The sequence below is a fragment of the Pseudophryne corroboree genome, chromosome 6 (genome assembly GCF_028390025.1).
Source record: "Pseudophryne corroboree isolate aPseCor3 chromosome 6, aPseCor3.hap2, whole genome shotgun sequence".
NCBI classification, from domain to species: Eukaryota; Metazoa; Chordata; class Amphibia; order Anura; family Myobatrachidae; genus Pseudophryne; species Pseudophryne corroboree.
This window is the reverse complement of record NC_086449.1, coordinates 485,690,037-485,711,894: the sequence shown is the minus strand read 5'-3', so window position 1 is coordinate 485,711,894 and position 21,858 is coordinate 485,690,037. Positions and strand designations below refer to the sequence as shown.

The following is a 21,858-nucleotide window of genomic DNA, read 5'->3' as shown; positions in this document are numbered from 1 at the left end:
TGTGTGAAAAAACGCTGCCGTTTCTGGGAAAAACGCGGGAGTGGCTGGAGAAACGGGAGAGTGTCTGGGCGAACGCTGTGTGTGTTTGTGACGTCAAACCAGGAACGAAACTAACTGAACTGATCGCAGTGGCAGAGTAAGTGTCGAGCTACTCAGAAACTGCTAAGAAATTTCTATTCGCAATTTTGAGAATCTTTCGTTCGCAATTCTGCTAAGCTAAGATTCACTCCCAGTAGGCGGCGGCTTAGCGTGTGCAATGCTGCTAAAAGCAGCTTGCGAGCGAACAACTCGGAATGAGGGCCTATATTCCCTGAAACAGAACGTCTTTCTGAACCCATGTATAGTATAATCCACATTCCATAGTAGAAGGCAAAAAGGTACTATAGATGTACACTGTGTTACTAAAAGAATCCTGGGATAGGTGTCAGTGGTTTCTGCTATTGGAAACATATGGTATCCAACTTTCCCTTTGCAAGATAAACAAAATAATCCTGGTGCAACCGCTCTTCCTTATATTACATATGAGATCAAATAGATTAGGTTTTCCTAAAATAAAACTCCAGGAAATATTATTCCATATATAGTTCTTACTAGGTTAAGATGGAGAGAACTTTCACAGTTTTTATTTCCTAGATGTCACAGTCATAATCATCATCACATAATGTCATGCAAATACCCATATGGTATATGGGGTGTACTTGGGTATTCCAATGTTTATTAACTTCTCTTACTTAACTATGTACTGGGTAAATATTATGTGGTGTGCAAGCCACTTACCCTCCTCTAGTGATATAGTTTTTGAGTCCATCAGCCGCACTTGGTGTATAGTGTGGCTGATGGACTGTACGCCTTCCTCCAACTCTGCGAAACACGTTAGTGGAAGGAGATATATGGGCCCACATTCAGTTCATACATCTGGGAATAGGACCTGCTGTTTTTTGGCGCCAAAACCCTTCCACACTATATATTAAGTGCAACTGATGGACTGTACTCAAAAACAACATCAATGGAGGAGAGTAAGTGGATTGCACACTACATAATATTTACTCAGGATATATCTAAGTAAGTGAACTTACTGAACATTGTATATTGGTACTAGGTCCCCATTTTGGAGACTATAAAATACCTGTTTTTATTACTATGAGAACACCCTTTTATACAATACATTTTATTTGTTTTTATCAATATAATATTGGTATTTCTTTGTACATTATACTGTGTTGCAAGAACCTAATTTATTTGATCTCATACATATTATAAGGAAGATGGGTTGCACTGGGATTATTGTGTATATCCTCATTCCATAGTAGACTAAAAGAAAGTAAAATCAAATACATACTGTATGCACAATGCTACACTGAAATATTAATGACCAAGCAGAAGATCAGACTACTGTGGCCCAATGCTGAGTTAAACATTATATACAATATTTAGTACAATACACAGTAATCTGTAATAAAGAAATAGTATTTATTTTATTCTTACCATCTAGTGTTTGTAGATTTAATTTAAGTTAAAAGATATATCTTCTTGATGCCCACATGTTCTTACAGATTTACAAAAAAGAAACATTACCTAGTTGTAGTAAAATTCAGTTTACGGTGAATAAGTCCAAACTAATAGCTAAACAGCCAACATTGTCCAAAACCTATTATAGCTTTATCGTATAATTTACCACAAACTAAAACAGTGTCAACAATATTCAGCTTCATGATAATGAAAAGAAGGAAAGTCATTTTCACTCATATTCCTATTTGAATCTCATAAACACCACTGAAAACTATTTTAAAACCTCATTAGTTCTGCTCATATGAGCAAAATCACCTTGTGGAAAAAAAACCACCTTATATTATGCAAAATGAACACATAATTATTATACAAATCCCTATAGCAAATACTTACAATACAGCACATCACTTGTCTAATACACTTAAATATATACGTACATGTAAGCAAGTATTAAATAAAAATAAAAAATGTTTAAAATGCTTCAGAAGTTCATTTTAGAACAGTGACCTCCTCATTAATATTATCAAGGCCGTCTTACTGTACAAGGCATTAAAGTCGTTTTTGATGCTTATACGCTGTTCAAATGGATACAAATTCTAAATAATCTGAGTCAGGCATCAGTAGGGAGAGGAAGGGGGTACTAATTACCCAATCCCAGGCTTGTTAGAGGGACCCAGCAGTCGCCCAGGTCTGCTGCCACCCCTCGCTCACCATTTTATCTTTTTCTCCCCAAGCAAAGCACATGCTGCCATGTGCTGGGCTGCAGTGGAGGTAGAGAGGCTCACACTGATCTGCCCCCTGGCTGAGGGGTTAACAGTGCCTCCGGTTTGACATGTAGTGATGCTGCAAATACATTTTGCATGGTCACTCTTCCCACTATTAGGCAACGCCCCCAAAAAGTGCCCAAGCCATATGAGATATTAAGGAAAGAGGGTGAGTCATACTTCAGTGATGTGAGCCGACGGGATGGTGGAGGAGGTCATGTGACTGTCGGTCAGCTGACCGGCGGTCACATGAATACCACCCATGTGATGGTGTGGTATATTCTGCACTGTGCTTGCCCAAAGCAGTACACACTCTCCATGCAGATTTGCAGTATGCTGCCACTTATGCCTGGCTGTATTTTGATGGGTGCTGTGGTTCAGGACAGAAGTATTCTAACATAGGCCAAGTAAAGTAAACTAATAGTTTTGCAAACACGTGCATCCCAGAAAGCAAGATTAAGCCATATTATGTGCGAGTAGTTGTGGACAGGTGCGAGTAAAAAACAACAACTTTGTTTATTGTATGGCTCTACATATAGCATGCTTTTGTGTGTTTTTATTTTCAGATATGCGGGATGGGGAGTTGCTTCTGATGTACTAAAGAGGTTTTTGTAACATAATATAACAACATAATATTTTTCATATAAAATAAATGGTTTACAACACTGGTACAAGTAAAACTTAAGCATCTCTGACACATATACTACTGTTGCAGACGAAAACACATAGCTTATTTATGCATTTATGTAAATCTTGCTATTTTGTGCATTTTGGAATAATTTACCCTAATTTTGAAACCAACTCTGCATCAGATAATTAGTGTAAATACTATATTTACTGCATTTATTTTGTTTGATATAAAAGGTGAATTTCTAGGAAAGATTTGCACATAATTACTTGAAGCAAAGGTTATGTCAGCCACATCAGTATACTGGTAATGTAAATATTGTTATACAGAATACAGAATATCCAGTATTTAGACATATTTATATAACAGCCAGAGTCCAAAACATTTATCAACATTTTGATCTGTGTAGCTGATTGCAATTATGATTCCAAATTGTAAACCTTAATCAATTAACTATTATACCATACACTGTCTTATCTTATTTTACACATTTTCCAAAAATCTCTTGTATTCTTAGTTTTTAAAATATGTACTGTACCAATGAATTGATCAGGTAAATTTATTTTTCTAAAGGAGCTGAAGTTTGAGACTTGCAGCTGTGAAAATATCTTGTTCAAGGTCAAAAGGTGATCTTGTCTCTGGGCCTTTTTTTAAGATCAATTTCTGGGTACAGACCTCTGGTATATGACCAGTAACATGGATTTTTGATGAGTACTACGGACACAAAGGGATATAACATACTTCCTAAATTACTAAACAAAGATAGCAATTGAAACTGTAATCAAGGTCCCAGTTGTGCAATGTCAAGGCTTTATCCAGTACGTGCAAATCATACCATAGTACAGATTACTGGTTAGAATGCATGATGTTATATTATGTAAAATGCAGCCAAGTGTACTCCTTTTGTGATTAATTTTTATAATGTTTCTTTTCCAGCATTATTGCAGAGTCAGTGGTAGAGTATGAAAATCTTAATATAATAGAAAAAAACAACACTCTCTATGAAAGTTTGCTTTTTTCCCATTAGTATGCTTGTTTGAATGCAACACAACAGCAATACCGGTGTCTGTCAGGGTTCACACCATAGCTTTTCTCTACATATTAGTATCAATTCGAAATTGTGCAATCCTTTTTTATTTAATCCTTCAAAAGAAAAACCTGAAGATTAATTATGATAAACCAAATTCATGGTCAGTCATTGAGCCCATTAGTAGCATTTATGTGAAATAAATGCAGAAATATATAGACAAATATGATTATAAGTTAAAATTTCTAGAAAATGCTCAGAAAATGACACAATCTTCCAAATGAAATACAGTATATGGCTTTATATCTACATCTCTTTAACCAATCTACAACATTTTCAGAAAATCTTAAAGCATACCTTCCAACTGTCCCACATTCAGCGGGACAGTTCCATTTTCCCAGGATTGTACCGCTGTTCCATCAGTGGGCTACAGTGTCCCATAGATGGGGGAAGTAGTTGGGGGGAGCACACACCACACGTCATCTATGTACAGTGTAAGGAGAGCATGGGGTAGTACGGGGCATGTTCTCACAGCGACAAGAACTGGGGTGCAATAAAGCTCCACCCCTTTCCCTCAGGAACCGCCCCCTTGGCGATTGCACGCACAGGGTTCGGCTCCACTAATCACCAATGCTGGAAGGTATGCTTAAAGCATTAGAAGCAATATTGTGTAATGATTAGAAAAGCATATATGATTGGACATGGGTAGTGACAAACCGTCAGACTTAAAATTTTCCACTGTTTTCAAGTGTTTTGTAGAAAAGTAACAATTAAGCTACTTATATAATAGATAAGCTATTATATAGATTTTATTTTCCTAATAAATTATTTTAAAAATTCAACAATTTTGAAATAATATTAGTTAAGTGGTTAGCTATAATAATGAAAAATATAATTCATACAATCCAAAGAACAATTTTAGAATTTTATATTATTTTTCTTATTCCCAAAACAATTGTTTTTGCGAAAGGAAAAAAGGATGAACATAGATACAGACAGATACACATCACGATGCAACATATGAACACAAGGCACAATTTTAAAAAAAGATTATAATACATCGTTGGGTTGCTGCTGTCGGTCATGTGACTGCCGGGAAACCCGACCATCATCATTTAATAACGAACACGTTAAGACATCCAAATGCCAGACTTCATATAAAGAATGCTCCAATCAGATTAACACAGGTTGATACCTCAAGAAACCAAGTTTTAGTATCATTGATGGTTGTCATACATAAAAACTCCAATAAAACTGGTGCATTGGCTTCATAGTTTATGATTTCAATACACCAGTGTTAGATGTCACTCCATAGGAATAAATCATGATCGTGAAAAAATGCTTAATAAATTTTCTATAATACATCCAAACTGCTTGTTACTGGTAGTTCCTATTATTCTATCTTTGAAGGTAGCAAACAATAGAAAGTTCTAACAAAGATATGACACAAAACTGTTGAACACAGATATTCCACTATGGTTTTAAGAGCATCTTAACCTACCTCATTCTTCCTTATTCTGTGCCATATAGGACATCAATATTTCCACAACCCACTTATTGGGGTCCTCTGTCCTGGTCATTTGTGTTTAGACTCATTCTATACACACATGCCAGCTGCACAGTGTTGGACTAGGGCAGAGGTTCTCAAACTCGGTCCTCGGGGGCCCACACAGTGCATGTTTTGCAGGTCTCCTCACAGAATCGCAAGTGAAATAATTAGCTCCACCTGTGGACCTTTTAAAATGCGTCAGTGAGTAATTAATACACCTGTGCACCTGCTGGGTTACCTGCAAAACATGCACTGTGTGGGCTCAATAGGACCGAGTTTGAGAACCTCTGGACTAGGGCATGAAGGGTCCACCACGGAAATGCTTAGAGGCTTGGCTAACCACCAGTGCATGGCCTGGGCCCCTTAATAAACATATGCTGTATATATACTGCTCAAAAAAATAAAGGGAACACTAAAATAACACATCCTAGATCTGAATGAATGAAATATTCTTATTAAATACTTTGTTCTTTACATAGTTGAATGTGCTGACAACAAAATCACACAAAAATTATCAATGGAAATCAAATTTATTAACCCATGGAGGTCTGGATTTGGAGTCACACTCAAAATTAAAGTGGAAAAACACACTACAGGCTGATTCAACTTTGATGGAATGTCCTTAAAACAAGTCAAAATGAGGCTCAGTAGTGTGTGTGGCCTCCATGTGCCTGTATGACCTCCCTACAACGCCTGGGCATGCTCCTGATGACCTGGACTAAAGCATCCGCAAACTCCTGGACAGTCTGTGGTGCAACGTGGTGTTGGTGGATGAAGCGAGACATGATGTCCCAGGTGTGCTCAATTGGATTCAGGTCTGGGGAATGGGCGGGCCAGTCCATAGCATCAATGCCTTTGTCTTGCAGGAACTGCTGACACACTCCAGCCACATGAGGTCTAGCATTATCTTGCATTAGGAGGAACCCAGGGCCAACCGCACCAGCATAAGGTCTCACAAGGGGTCTGAGGATCTCATCTCGGTACCTAATGGCAGTCAGGCTACCTCTGGCGAGCACATGGAGGGCTGTGCGGCTCCCCAAAGAAAAGCCACCCGACACCATTACTGACTCACTGCCAAACCGGTCATGCTTGAGGATGTTGCAGGCAGCAGAAAGTTCTCCTTGGCGTCTCCAGACTCTGTCACGTCTGTCACATGTGCTCAGTGAGAACCTGCTTTCATCTGTGAAGAGCACAGGGCGCCAGTGGCGAATTTGCCAATCTTGGTGTTCTCTGGCTAATGCCAAACGTCCTGCACAGTGTTGGGCTGTAAGCACAACCCCCACCTGTGGACGTCGGGCCCTCATACCAACCTCATGGAGTCTGTTTCTGATCATTTGAGTAGACACATGCACATTTGTGGCTTGCTGGAGGTCATTTTGCAGGGCTCTGGCAGTACTCCTTCTGTTCTTCCTTGCACAAAGGCGGAGGTAGCGGTCCTGCTGCTGGGTTGTTGCCCTCCTACGGCCTCCTCCACGTCTCCTGATGTTTTGGCCTGTCTCCTGGTAGCTCCTCTATGCTCTGGACACTACGCTGACAGACACAGCAAACCTTCTTGCCACAGCTCGCATTGATGTGGCATCCTGGATGAGCTGCACTAGCTAAGCCACTTGTGTGGGTTGTAGACTCTGTCTCATGCTAGCACTAGAGTGAAAGCTCCATCAGCTTTCAAAAGTGACCAAAACATCAGCCAGAAAGCATAGGAGCTGAGAAGTGGTCTGTGGTCACCACCTGCAGAACAACTCCTTTATTGGGGGTGTCTTGCTAATTGCCTATAATTTCCACCTGTTGTCTATTCCATTTGCACAACAGCATGTGAAAGTGATTGTCAATCAGTGTTGCTTCCTAAGTGGACAGTTTGATTTCACAGAAGTGTGATTGACTTGGAGTTACATTGTGTTGTTTAAGTGTTCCCTTTATTTGTTTGAGCAGTGTAGATAATACTGCTAGTGCATTCATGACAGCAATTCGCCGTAGAAAATACACCATAGTCACGCATTCATGATAATGTACCAGATTAATAACCGCAATGCACAGTAGAAAACACATCATAGTCCTGCATTCATGATAATGTACCAGATTAATAACAGTAATACACTGTAGAAAATAAACCATGGTCCTGTGCAGTATAATGTAACACATGCATAATGTATAATTCAAGTGCACAGTCTGGAATCTAATCCCTAGAAGAAAGGTGGGGCACACCGGGGGAGTACCCCTGTACCCCCCAGGGACCTGTCCAACCCTGCAAGCTGCAGTCTTAACCATGCTGGTGGAGACAACCTTCAGCACTCCTATAGGAAAATAGGACAGTCTGATCTTACAGTAAAATTAGCAAATGGCATTCCAATGAAAGTCTCAATATTGTCTGCTATCAATGTATCTGGCACTATCCATAAAGAAATAAAATATAAAGAGAACAAACTACAATATGTGAATATTGAGTTTATAGACACATTTAATACAAAACATTTTTAGATACAATATCAATAAAATTAAAGAGGTACTTTCGGGGGGCGTGGCCTGGCACCGAAGGAGAGCAGTTGCAGCCTGAATGAGCTCCTGCTTGATTACCACCTTATTTGCCCTCCTGGTCCCGCCAGACCGGCTCCTTCTCGTCACCCCCACTTATTAAACATCCCCCTGTCACCCTACTATAATCTGACCTGAGCTGCGGAGTCGGGGAGCATCGTGGACGCTCCCGCGGATTGCGGCCTGGTCTCCACGCTACAGCCGGGGCCTCGATTTGGACGCCGGCCCGCTGGTCACTCATATCTTCGGCTGGGCCCTGTCCTCTGGCTGTGCCCCTTGGCGGCCCCACAGGACCCGGCGCACCGCCTCACTGCTGGCCGCTGACGCCTATCGCTACCGCCGGCCCGGGAGCACTGGTGCCAAAACGCCGCGCTGCGGAGGGGACGGTGACGGCGGCTGCCGCGTCTCTCCCCAGCTGCTTTCTAAAACACCTTGCCCGGAAGGCACATCCTGCCCTGTGAGCTCCACTATCTCCTAGCTCTCCTGACTCGGGACTTGGAGCCTGCATTGCCGCGGAGGGGGGCCGTTGTCCCGGGGGGCAAATAAATAAATAAATAAACAAATAAACAGCAACAGCTGCTGCTGACTGCCTCCACATTTCTCTTCACTGGTGGTCTGTCGTTCAGGGCGGACCGTGGACTGCCTCACGTCCAGTTATTGCCACTGCAGTGAAGGACTCTTGATTGGCCTACCAACTCACGGACCCGGCAGACATCTCCCGCCATCCCTGCGCTGCGGCCGCATGCATGGAGTGACTATATCAGCCCCCTTGGAAAAGTGATTCCATCTGCTGTTCTGACTGGGGGTGCCCTGCCGGCTACGACGGCGGCCTACTCTTTACCAGCCTTGCCGCTGCCTGGCCCCGAATTGCATTCTATATACCCCCACTGGCTCCACGTCCACCTATAAAAGGCCTACCTGACTCCTGGCAGAGGGCTTCTTCTTCACCATCACTTATTTAATTTTGTTTTACTGTTATTTTATTTCATTTCATCTGACTCTATGCCCCTCCTACTGGGTGGCTGCTACGACTCAGATGAGGCCCGGCAGTGAATGACCTCCTAGCATGTGAGACCCGCTAAATCCTTTACTACTAGATTCCTCAGTGTCTCTGGCCTTCGTCCCCCCCCTCCTGGGCAACCCTGCATGGAAAAACTCCTGATTCCTCTGCCCGTGATGTCCGCTGGCTCTGCCCAGCAATCTCGAGAGGATACCCCCCGGTGGCGATTCATCGGACTCTGATCACTCGACTACACGCTCACTCTCTCGAAGCTCTCGCAAATCCAGACCACCTGCTAAACAACCTAATATGAAGCATAAAGACCTGCTGGCGGTGCTGGGACCTCTTCTCGATGAGAAATTAGCGGGCATCAAAGAGGCTATTGAGTCGTCATCGACTTTGCTTACTCAACATTCAACCCGCCTTGATGAAGCAGAGCAAAGGATATCTACGCTGGAGGATGACCTGAGTGAAGCCCAGCGCTCCTTACGCGCCAAACAATTGGAAGTCGCGGGCCTCTCGGAGAAACTCGATGACCTGGAAAATCGCATCATGCATAACAACTTGCGGGTCATCGGCATCCCAGAATCCATCAAAGGTCGTGAGCTCTTGGACCTCCTCTCGTCAGGCATCCCGGAGCAGTTGTCCATGAATCTAAAGGGATCCCATCTCGTCATCGAAAGAGCCCACAGGCTGGGACCAGAACGTAAAAGTCCATCAGGCCGCCCACGCCCGGTCATCATGAGAGTCTTGAATTATGCGGACAAAGCGAGTCTTTTAGACCATTACCGTAAGGCTGCTAGTTTGTCGATCAACGGAGAGCGCCTCCTCATCTTTCAGGACTTCTCAGCTTTACTGGCAGCAAAACGCAAGGACTTTGCCCCCATCTGTAGGCATCTCTTTGACACGAAGATTAAATTCTCTCTGCTGTATCCAGCACGTCTTAGAGTCTTTGAAGATGGTCGGCCGAGATTCTTTGAAGATCCGGACGAAGCCAGGCTGCATTTCGCCCTCCCTGCTATATGATCATCATGTGACTCTCCCTAATGGTGGCTGGACACTGCCCGAACCTTTACTCGGGTCTCACGAGCAGGCTGTATAGAGTGTGACGACTCCACACCCATGCCTGCCTCTTGTTGTTTTTGTTTTTACAGTTTGAAATTACCTCTGTTGTTGTTTTTATGTTTTGTTAACTGTGTTTGCCTGGGCCGGGATCCCTTCCCCCTACTGGGGAACTCCCTCCCCGCTCGCTGGGTCGGGGTGGGACCCTACTTTACCTTTTCCGTCTCTTTTATGATATTTTTCACAATGGGAGTAGGTTAGTATGGCCTCTGACTCCCAATCGCAACCCCCTGTAGATGTAGATCCAGCTGCTACACTGCTCCGCTTTGTATCCTGGAACGTAGAGGGCCTCAACCACCCGGTCAAAAGAAAAAAGGTGCTATCTCACCTGAAACGCATGTCTCCTCAGATTGTATTCTTGCAAGAGACGCACTGGTTGGATGATCCTAGACACACCCTCCGTGCCCCGTGGATAGGGAATTGTATATCGTCGCCCTATCATTCTAAATCTAGAGGAGTGGCAATTTTACTTCACGCCAACTTACAATATTCAGTTCTTAGAAAACAGCATGACCCAGATGGTAGATTTTTGCTTGTAGATATTTGTATTCAAAACACTGTTTACACCCTCCTCAACCTATACGCACCTAATACCTCACCTGATTCTTTTTTTGCAGATCTTTTATCGACCCTTCTTGCCTGGGTGGGTCAGAATTTGATAGTTGGTGGGGATTTCAACTTGGTCGTCAACCCATCCATGGACAGATCCAGGGTAAGTGCAACAACTTCCACACCGCTCACTCACCTGCTCTCCTTCTTCTGTACCCAACTAAGCCTCCTAGATCCCTGGAGAATACTCCACCCCACCCAAAAAGACTATTCTTTTTATTCCCATCCCCACTCTTCTCACTCTAGGATTGATTATATTTTTGCTAGCACCAACCTCCTACCCAAAGTCACCTACACGTCTATCGACAACATCATCATCTCTGACCATGCCCCTATATTTCTCCATATCCAATTGAGCCTTTCTCCTCGCACTGCCCCGAGATGGTGGTTTCCTGCCTACCTACGCCACTCCACTGACTTTTTACTCCATCTCAAACAGTCCTGGCTTAATTATGCTTTGGATAACAATGACCAACACTCAGACTCGCTAATCTTAGAGGGCACATTATGTCCTACATTTATGCCAAACGAAAAAAAATTTCCTCCCAACTACACACGTTAAGCTCCACTCTCACCTCTACTTACCGCAGTTACACCCAACATGACACCCCTGCTCACAGAGAAGCCTATCTCTCGGCCAAGCTTATATATTATACGTTCCTCACGGAACGGGCCCAACTCTCCTACGATTATCAGCGGAATAGACTCCATAGATGGGGCAACAAGTCCGGCAAATTACTGGCGAATCTAATTAAAGGCCCCAAATCCCGTACTTGGGTTAATACGATCACTAGCTCCGGCACGCTGAGCACTAACCCTGACCTTATTTGCTCTGAATTTAGGAATTTCTACCAGTCTTTGTATGCCAGGGGCCCCGATGACCCCGATGCTAACCATTCTTTCCTGGAGGAAGCTGCCCTCCCTATCTTAACTCAAGAGGAGAGGGACTCCCTAGATAGTCCGGTCACGGTTGAGGAAATTGTTGACGTTATCAAAGCCCTACCGAACAACAAAAGCCCCGGCCCTGATGGTTATGGGGCGGAGTTTTACAAGATGCTGCGGGATGAGATCGCCCCCACCCTCACATCTCTCTACAATCACATTCTCACCTCCAAACAAACCCCCATTAGATTTAACGAGGCTACAATAATTGTTATACCAAAACCGGGTAAGGATCCTTCCTTGCCTGGGTCCTACAGGCCGATCTCCCTCCTCAATCAAGACTTTAAAATTCTCACGAAATTGATGGCCAATAGACTACAATTATGCCTTTCCCGTATTATATCGCCTGCGCAGATGGGCTTCCTTAAACATAGGCAATCAGTGCAAGGCATTAGAACTGCACTGGCAGCCATCACCCACTCCCGAACTAATAATATTACAGATAATATCCTAATCAATCTTGACGCGGAAAAGGCTTTCGATAAGATCGCCTGGCCTCATCTTGCTAGAGTTTTACTCTACCAACAATTTGGCGAGTCTTTCCGGGGCCTGGTTGACTCACTCTATACCAGCCCATCTGCGCAGGTGATGGTTAATAATATTCCCTCCCTTCCCTTTCTCCTTGAGAGAGGGACTAGACAGGGATGCCCCCTTTCCCCCCTTCTTTTTAACATTGCTCTAGAACCCTTCATATGGTATATCCTCAACTTACCAGCCTTTCGGGGCATTAGAATTGGCAACAGGGAGATTAAGCTCATGGTATTCACAGACGACATCCTTCTGCTCACCTCCAACCCACGACAATCGGTTCTGGCATTACAAGACGCCATTGACCGCTTATCTTCCTTCACCGGTTTCTCCGTTAATTTTGATAAATCGGAAGCCCTGGCCATATTTCCGCAGATTACCGTAGGCTGGGACCCTCCCTACCCATTTCACTGGACCTCCACCCACATTACTTATCTTGGAGTCCTTCTTCCTTCCGCCCCTTCCCAGCTTATACTCTGACAATATCCACCCCATTCTCAGTAAAATTCAAACAGAACTGACGTTGTGGCAAACTTTACCCCTTAATCTGTTGGGACGTTGCAATCTAGTAAAGATGGCTTGTTTCCCCAAGCTACTCTATGTGCTGCAGATGGTACCCATCATGCTCTCAAATTCTGATGTCTCTCTCCTTAACTCCTCGATCTCTAAATTTATTTGGGCTAATAAACGGCCCAGAATAAGTTTTTTCAAACTATCCCAAACAGTGCAGAACGGGGGAGTGAATCTGCCGGATATAGAGCAATATAACCGAGTTTGCCTTCTCCGTTTCGCCGTGGACTGGCTTCATGGTACGTCTATCTTCACTGACTCATTGCTTGACTCCCAACTTTGTGCCCCTCTATCACTTAGTTACATTCTCCATGCTAACAAGTCTGATATGTCTAACCTCCGCCTGGACAACGTACTCCTGACCTCTACTATCACGGCGTGGAGGCTATCCCGCAAATCTCTCAAGCTGCAACACACCCACTCATTGTTTCTCCCTTTAGTTGGTAACCTACAATTTCAAAACGGGCAGGCTCTCCTCCCCTTTACTAACTGGCATGCTTCGGGCATTATATGTATTGGGGATCTCCTTGACTCTAACAAACAAATACTTCCTTTCACAGAGGTGTCAGCTAAATATGGGGTTAACCCCCGCCACAACTTTTATTTTTTTTCAGGCTTCACACTATATACAACTAATTCTTTCACACCTCAATACCTCGGACTTTGTTAATTCTCTAGACACACTTTTAAACTCGGGGACTTGTTCCATCTCGACGATATATGCACGCATACGCACAGAACACATACCCACCACAGATCTTGCTTAAGTACAAACATGGTCCTCCCAAATTCCCTCTATGTCCCCAGAGGCCGTGATGGATAGCTTTGCGGCTTCACTCAAACTTATCCCAGCTAGCTTATACCAGGAAATGTCCTATAAGATATTACACAGAGCCTATATATCACCAAAGAGGAGCCATTTGATGGGCCTGTCCAACTCGGCAAAATGTATAAAATGCTCTTCACCAGTGGCCGACCTCATGCACTGCTTTTGGCACTGTTGCCACATCCAAAAATTCTGGGCTGAGCTACGCGCCTACGGAACTTCCGAGTTGGGCTTGCACTTCCAATGTACCGCCTCTTGGGCTCTTTTTGGTTTTGTTCGTGATCAACATGACCTCCCCTCTCAGGATGCAAAATTAGTTGTAATCCTCTCGGCGGTGGGCAGGAAAGCTATTCTCCAGCAATGGATATCTGATACACCCCCCCCCCCCCCCACACCCCACAGTGCATTTAGCTACCTCCAGGGTGTTATTTCTATTTACAATGGACTGGCTAGAGACTTCCCTTAACAAGGAAATATTAACCCCCACTTTATTTCATTGCTGGCGACGATTCATCAATACACTTCCCACTCCGACAAAAACAGCTATTAAACAAAGCTTTCATTGCACCACCTGGTACGGACACCAAATTCTTGCAGACAACCCCCCCATCTCTTTCCCATAATTGCCCCCTTCTTCTTTCTCTCCGTCCTCTCCGTTCTCCCTCTCTCTTCTCTCTCCTCCCTACCACCTTGATCTCAGACACCCACACCAGACCGCTGCGTCCTTTTTCCTTTTCTCTCCTACGACTTGATTCTGGATCTCTATCGTCTGCATACCTTTTCTTGCTCTGTTGACATCTCCGTGGATGGGTCGGCGATCCCCTAGCCCCGGCAGGTACTATTGTTGCTACTATTATTGATGTTACCTTTCTGTTGATTTGTTATTTTTGGATTCAGCGCCCCCCAAAGGGGGAGGCGCGTTAGTATGTTTTATTGTTTTCTCTCCATATTAGGAACACGCTTGTTGCTTTATTATACCATCAATTTTATTTCATTTTTTTTTTCCATTTGTCGTGTAATACCTTGTTATATGTATCAAGATGTTCCTAAGTAAAAAATGGAAAATATGAGGTTTTCTCTATGGGATCCATACTTCTCTGTATATGTCTGCCTAGGTGACTACTGTGATCCTACATACAGTTGGACTATATGACCTTATTTGCTGCTGTTTATTGTATTTTCTGGACCTCAATAAAAATATTTTTGGAAAAAAAAGAAGAGGTACTTTCATGTAAAATATATATATATATATATATATATATATAGTATGTATAGGTTATATTTAAACTTCCTGTTTCTATGACAATACTGTACATTTTCAAAAAGTCTTGTGTCCTTTTGTCCTTAGAGTAAGAAGCATGTATTCAATCAAACATGATATACACTTAATGTGTTGTTATATGAAAGCGTAGTGAATAGCAGCATCTATCTTTGTCTTACAACTTACTTTACAATGTCTCCTTCCAGACCAATCACTCGTTTAATAATCTTTTGTTCTGGGTTCTTTGGAGACCTACAGAAAAAAAATGGATATATGATCATGTAATCAAGGATTAATGAAGCGTTGGGAAAAAAATGAAGAAATGCTCAATAAGGCAGACAATGCTGAAATAGGTTCTTCAATCTTGTGTTGACATTGTATCAATCCAGCTTAGATGTTTATAAAGTGATGCTAGATTATACCGAAGAAAAATGTAAGACATTATTATTAGTATTATGATTATTATTATTATTACAGGTTGAGTATCCCATATCCAAATATTCCGAAATACGGACTTTTTTGAGTGAGACCGAGATAGTGAAACCTTTGTTTTCTGTGGCTCAATGTACTCAAACTTTGTTTAATACACAAAATTATTAAAAATATTGTATTAAATGACTTTCAGGCTGTGTGTATAAGGTGTATATGAAACATAAATGAATTGTGTGAATGTACACACACTTTGTTTAATGCACAAAGTTATTAAAAATATTGGCTAAAATGACATTCAGGCTGTGTGTATAAGGTGTATATGTAATATAAATGCATTCTGTGCTTAGACTTGGGTCCCATCGCCATGATATATCATTATGGTATGCAATTATTCCAAAATACAGAAAAATCCGATATCCAAAATACCTCTGGTCCCAAGCGTTTTGGATAAGGGATACCCAACCTGTATTATTATTCAAGATCTGTGAGGCAATTGATTACAGATTAAATTATCATCGTATTGAATAACTAAAAATCATTCTAATTAACAAGAAAAATAATAATTCTAATAAGTACCAAAGTTTCAGTACAATTAAATGGGAGCTCTCTATTAGATCTACAGGCATAACATTAGTCTCTAGATAGCCATGTGACCAGCATTCACAAGTAACCAAAAATAACAATGCAAACTAATTGCAATAGAAGATAAACTCAGAGGTGATTTATAAAAGATAGATTATAGTAATTATATACAATTATACTGCATATATTGTTTGCTGAATTTCAACAGATTAAAGCAGAGGATAGTGCAATAAGTATCAATTTAGTAACTAAACACTTATTGGTTCCATAGCAAAAAAGGACCCCATGTGGTACTCAAGGGTAGGAAAATCAATAACATATTGTCATGACAGGAGAGCCAACCTTCTGTGCCCTATAGAAAATAACCTATATACTTGTATGAGGATTCGCTCCAATACTGACTGACTGACTGGTCGATCATCAACAATGACATTATATAGAAAAATGACAATGGTTGATACAACACTATTACATAACATTTACTAAAAACTCATCACTTCTGTAAAGGTCATGAAAATAAGGTCTACGCGACCTTACCTTTATGCAGCATTTACAGATGCACCCTCACTCCCAACAAGGTTTGTACAAGTAACATTTGGAATTGCTCTTTTTGTTTTGCTTGGATAAGCAACATCTTTTGTTCCTCACAATTCTACCATCTTAAATTTATCAACTTCAATTTGTATCTATATATTAATGGCAGAAGCAGAGCCGGCGGAACCTGCTCAGTGAAGGGATGCAGTGCAGGTAGGCGCCAGGCAGGAGAGGCGCTTTCCCTACACTGCATCCCTTCACTGTGTGCTGTTTTTGCCGGCTGCCGCTGCGCCTATCACTGTACAAGCAGCAGCAGCCGACAGCCTGGATCGCGGAACTTCTGTCCCCCCACTCCAGCCCCACCTCCTCCCGTCCTGTGACAGTGCTGTGTGACGCTAGTAAGGGGAGGTGTGGGGGCGGGACCAGCAAAGGACGACTTCGGAAGCTGAGAGCCGCAGTCACTGCTGACTGCAGTACCGCCAGGAGCCACTAGATGCCCCCATCCCTATGGACGGAGCCATCTCATCACCTGACAGGACTCAGGATCAGGAACAAAAGAGAGACTGCCCGAGACCAGTACAGAGGAACTAAAGTCAGTTTTCTTTTTATGTGTGATTGTCTGTCTATCTATCTATCTATCTATCTTTGTGTCTGTCTATTATCTATCTATCTATCTATCATCTATATATGTGTCTATCTATCTATCTATCTATCTATCTTTCTATCTAATGTGTAAAAAGGGGACGCGGTCTGCCGTAATGTGTAAAAAGGGGACGCTGTCTGCCGTAATGTGTAAAAAGGGGACACTGCCGTAATGTGTAAAAAGGGGACGCTGTCTGCCGTAATGTGTAAAAAGGGGACGCTGTCTGCCGTAATGTGTAAAAAGGGGGACTGGCTGCCGTAATGTGTAAAAAGGGGACGTTGTCTGCCGTAATGTGTAAAAAGGGGACGCGGTCTACCTAATGTGTAAAAAGGGGGACTGGCTGCCGTAATGTGTAAAAAGAGGGACTGGCTGCTGTAATGTGTAAAAGGGGTTCTACCTGTTGTAGTGGCGCTACTGTGTGGCGTAATTTGAATAATGGAGACTACCGTAATATGAATTGGTATTATTTTGTGGTCACACCCCTTCCCCATGAAGCCACACCCCTATATTTTTTCTTTTTATGTGTAATTGTCTGTCTGTCTAGCTATCTATCCATCTATCTATCAATCATCTATCTGTGTGTCTGTCTATTATCTATCTATCTGTCTGCCTTTTATCTATCTATCTATCTATCTCATATCTGTGGGGGAGTGTATTTTAGCATAGCAGGGCTGCGATTGCTTGTGCAGCCCTGCTATGCTAAAAACGTTTAAAGCAAAACAAGTCCAGCCCTGCAGCTACTCACCAGTGCGACGGATCCAGCGATGATGTTCCCGGCTGTGACGTCAGACATCCGCCCTCCATGCGTTGAACCCACCACACCTGGAAAACGGTGAGTATCTGCCCCGGAACGCCTCCTGCCTGTCCGTCTTCTTGCGATCGCCGATGCGATCACATTTCTCGCTGGCGGCGTCGCTTCCCGGCAATGGCATGCACAATGCATCTGGCGTGCATGCGCAGTTCCGACCCGCTCGCACCGCAGCGAAAAACCGCTGCGTGCGAACGGGTCGGAATAACCCCCAGTGTGCGGTGTAATGTGAACAAGATTGTGCTACTTTCTAGAGTAATTTGAATTGGTACTATTGTGTGGCCACACCCCACCCGCTTCTTGCGGCGTGCGACTTCGGTGCGCACTGTCCCTTTATTAAGTATGGGAGGGAGGGCGCAAATTTATAGTTTGCAGGGAGGCGCCGAACACCCTTGCACCGGCCCTGGGCAGAAGGACGACTTTTATGAGTAACATATTTTTATGATGCCATGTCTGAAGCGGGGCACATCATATACCAAATTAAAGGTCTTAGTCGATAGATTTGCTGAATTATATAGGCTTCCTTTTGGAGTTATGTGGTAAAACTTCAGCCTGCCATTTACAATGCATCACCATTGTGCTCTGGAAAATGTGACAGTTGGTGAACTCTTCCTGTGCACCTGCTGTGTGACCTGGGACATGTGACCTGCTGGGTGGTCTGTAAACTATGACAGTTATTTGCAGTCATCCACTAAGCAGGGATTTTTCCAAATCCAACTCCTAAGGGGATGAAAAGGGCTAACTATTCCGCCCAGCAAACCCTTGCCCAGATGAAACCAGGCACATCAGCAATTGTAATATGATTTTAATAGCAGTGTGGTCACAACAGTGACAGTGACAAAACAAAGATGTGGTGTATGTATTAAGCTGTCTAAAGAGTGAAGTGACAAGTAAAGTTGCCCATTGCAACCAATCAGTGTCTACCTATCATTTTATAGAATGTACTTGATAAATGCTATATAGAAGCTAATTAATTGCTATGGGTGACTTCTCCATCCTTTAGGGGGTTGATACAGCTTCTTTTACATAACCAGGAATCATGATCTTTTCAAGGCAGACAAAAACCACATGGTGGATGTGCTGTGTGGCCTCTCTGAATTGTGAGGAGAAATCACCTGGCTCAGTATTTGTCTCTGCTTAATGCCCACTGTGCTTCACAAAGGCAGAGGAAAAAAGATAGGATCTATGTAGGAATTTTCAATCCCTTGCCATAACTACAGGGAATCAGTGGGTTGTTATATAACATTACTTACCTCTCCACTGAGGTCCTGCAATGTCCCTCTCATGGGTAGCATCTTCTTGCTGTCACTGCCAGCCTACAGCTGCCAGATACGAGCTACTGAGTCATGCACGACGGACAGTCCATGCATGCACATGCCTCTCTCACCCGCAGTGCCTGGAAGGCTTTCCTGAAGCCGGAAAGGCTACACTAGGACCATATTTCTCTCATTATTTATTGGTGGCATAAGCGATACAGTTTACAGCTGTTTGTTGAATACTGAAAGAAGGAATGCTAAATGGGTTATGTCTCATTCTTAAATGGGGATCTTACTACGAGGCAGACTATAGCTTGTTCAGTGTTAATTCTGCCCTCTTCATGGGCTGGCTACACTGAAGTGAATCATTTGAATACACCCTTTACAAATCCTACATTTGCTCATGCTGTGTTGCAGAGCAACATACTGCCTTTATGAAAAAGAAAATCGGTTTGGGTAGAATGAGTATAGCAGCCCACAGTAAGAATCGGGGAACCCGAATTACTCTATCCAAGTATGCTATTTTTTAATACAAAGTATATAAAAATGATACCCCTTTCACATCGCAAATGCCGGGTCGCACCTAGGAATTGGTAATGGGTACTTCCCGGGTGCGACCCGGCACTCAACTGTTTTCAACTGGCTTCCCAACCCGGGATATTGCCGGGTCGGTTTGCCATCGGAGCGGGGACCGCGGCAGCATTGGTGGTGGAGGTGGCGCTGCGAGATGAGATCATCTCCGCACTGCCTCTCCCTATGCTGATAATGGGTCCCAGTCGCATCGACCTAAGTAACCCGTTCACACTGCACCTGACATGGTAATAACCCGGGAATAACCATTGAATAACCGGTTCAGGTGACCCAGGAATTTGCGGGTGATCCTTTCACACCGCACAGCAACCCGCATCGACCCGGCAATATACCTGGTCGATACCTGGTTGTTTGCGCAATGTGAAAGCGATATGAGTGATAACAGCAGGCTCAAAAAGATCAAGTGGATTGCTATAGCTCAGCTCAGATTTCAGCATTTATATTTACTTTAAAATAATGTAATTTAATAATGCTTTCATGAATATGTGACTCATACATGTATACGTGAATCTAAATGTACTATACTTTGATTTATATAAGAAAAACGGTTTTCAAATGTGAAATTACTTTGTTCCATTTTTGTTAAATGCTGTAAATGAAATACAATATACAGTACAATGAGAGCAAAATTAGAAAAGAATTCCATGCTGCATAAACAAATTGCACATACATCTGAAAGTGAGCAGAATTAGAGAGATTGTGAGCATAGGATATTATGTCCTCTCCACCAGGATGGTTGAAAACAGAATCTGCTTATTCCATTTAAGTAGAATCATAAATACTGGTACAGGTCGGGTATCCGTTATCCGGACACCCGTTAACCGAAATATTCCGAAAACCGGAATATTTCAGTCCTGTACTGACGTCATGACGCGGCCGGCGTCATGACGTCACAGGAGTCTGCGGCCAATCACAGACAGGTGGGGGAGTGGCTTTGCAGCCATTCCCTCACCGCCGCTGACTCCCAGTACCCGCCGCTGACCCCTCGGACTCCCCCACTGATGCGCCAGTTCCCCGGGACCCTCACCGTCGTGCTGGGCTCACGGCAGTCCACCCTGCCGACTCGCTGGATCCCCGAAACCCATACAGATAACAGGTAATCTGTTATCCGGAAAAATCCCATATCCGGAATGCTCCTGGTCCCGAGCATTCCGGATATGGGATGCTCAACCTGTATATTGATATAAATCCACATCTGTGTTTCTTAAAGATATGGTCTTCTTTTGATAAGTTAATTTCAAGTTAAAAATGTAACTGAAGTCTAAAGTTAATTAAAATCAAATTTCTAAAAATAAAATTCTAATATTACTGTATCTAACAATCACAACATACCTTATACAAAATAAGAATAGATGATAATAATGGGATGCAAAATGAATTACCGGCGAGCGGGATGTCAGCTGCTCAAATCCCAACAGAGTCCTCTCGTGGGCTTGCTACGCTTTGTACACTGCGGGCTCACTGCACTCGCCACAGTATCTATTCCCACTCTATGGGTGTCATGGACACCCACAAGTTATATTGGCTGTCAGGATTCCAGAGAGTATGTATCCTGAGCGACTGGATCCCGACAGCCTTAAAATTGAATGCATTCCTAATAATGTATATATAAAGTACTAATCAAATAAATTGCAACATATCTATGAAATCGATGCTTGCAGTCAACCTAGATCTGGTGTTACCTTTGAGAACCTTCTGAAATCCATCCACAGCCAATGCCAGTAGATTAGCATGTATGCTACTGTATGTAACCTAATTACTGTAATTCACACCCACTCAGTATTACCTTTAATGCCCTTCAATGAGCATCATCTTAAATCAGAGTTGGGAATATTCAATCACTGTGTGGTCACTTTTTGCCAATAATAATATAATACATTTTAAACTTTGATTTATCAAAGTCGCTCCAGGGAAACTGTTTTATATAAATTATGTTCCTTCTAAAGGGCTTAATATAGGATTAGCTAGCGTAATTTAATTAAAGTGTTAAATTAAAGATTTTGCAATGAAACGTTCACTCATTTAATGAACAGATTTCAGCAGGGAATGTCAAAGTAATACTCAAGAGGTGGTATTTGTCAATTGATCAGGCTAAAAATTTTTCTTCTTTTCATCCTCAATGAAGATTTCTATATTACCACAAGTAAT

At 42.8% G+C, this 21,858-nt stretch overlaps 1 protein-coding gene across 3 annotated transcripts in view; it reads right to left on the bottom strand.

The window, feature by feature from the left end:
• Positions 1–21,858, bottom strand: part of IMMP2L (inner mitochondrial membrane peptidase subunit 2) — a 1,700,471-nt gene that overhangs the window by 518,519 nt on the left and 1,160,094 nt on the right. For all 3 annotated transcript variants that reach the window (XM_063927289.1, XM_063927288.1, XM_063927287.1), the window contains one exon: positions 15,051–15,116. In XM_063927289.1, coding sequence (XP_063783359.1) covers positions 15,051–15,116 — 66 coding nt within the window. The remainder of the gene's footprint in view (positions 1–15,050; positions 15,117–21,858) is intronic.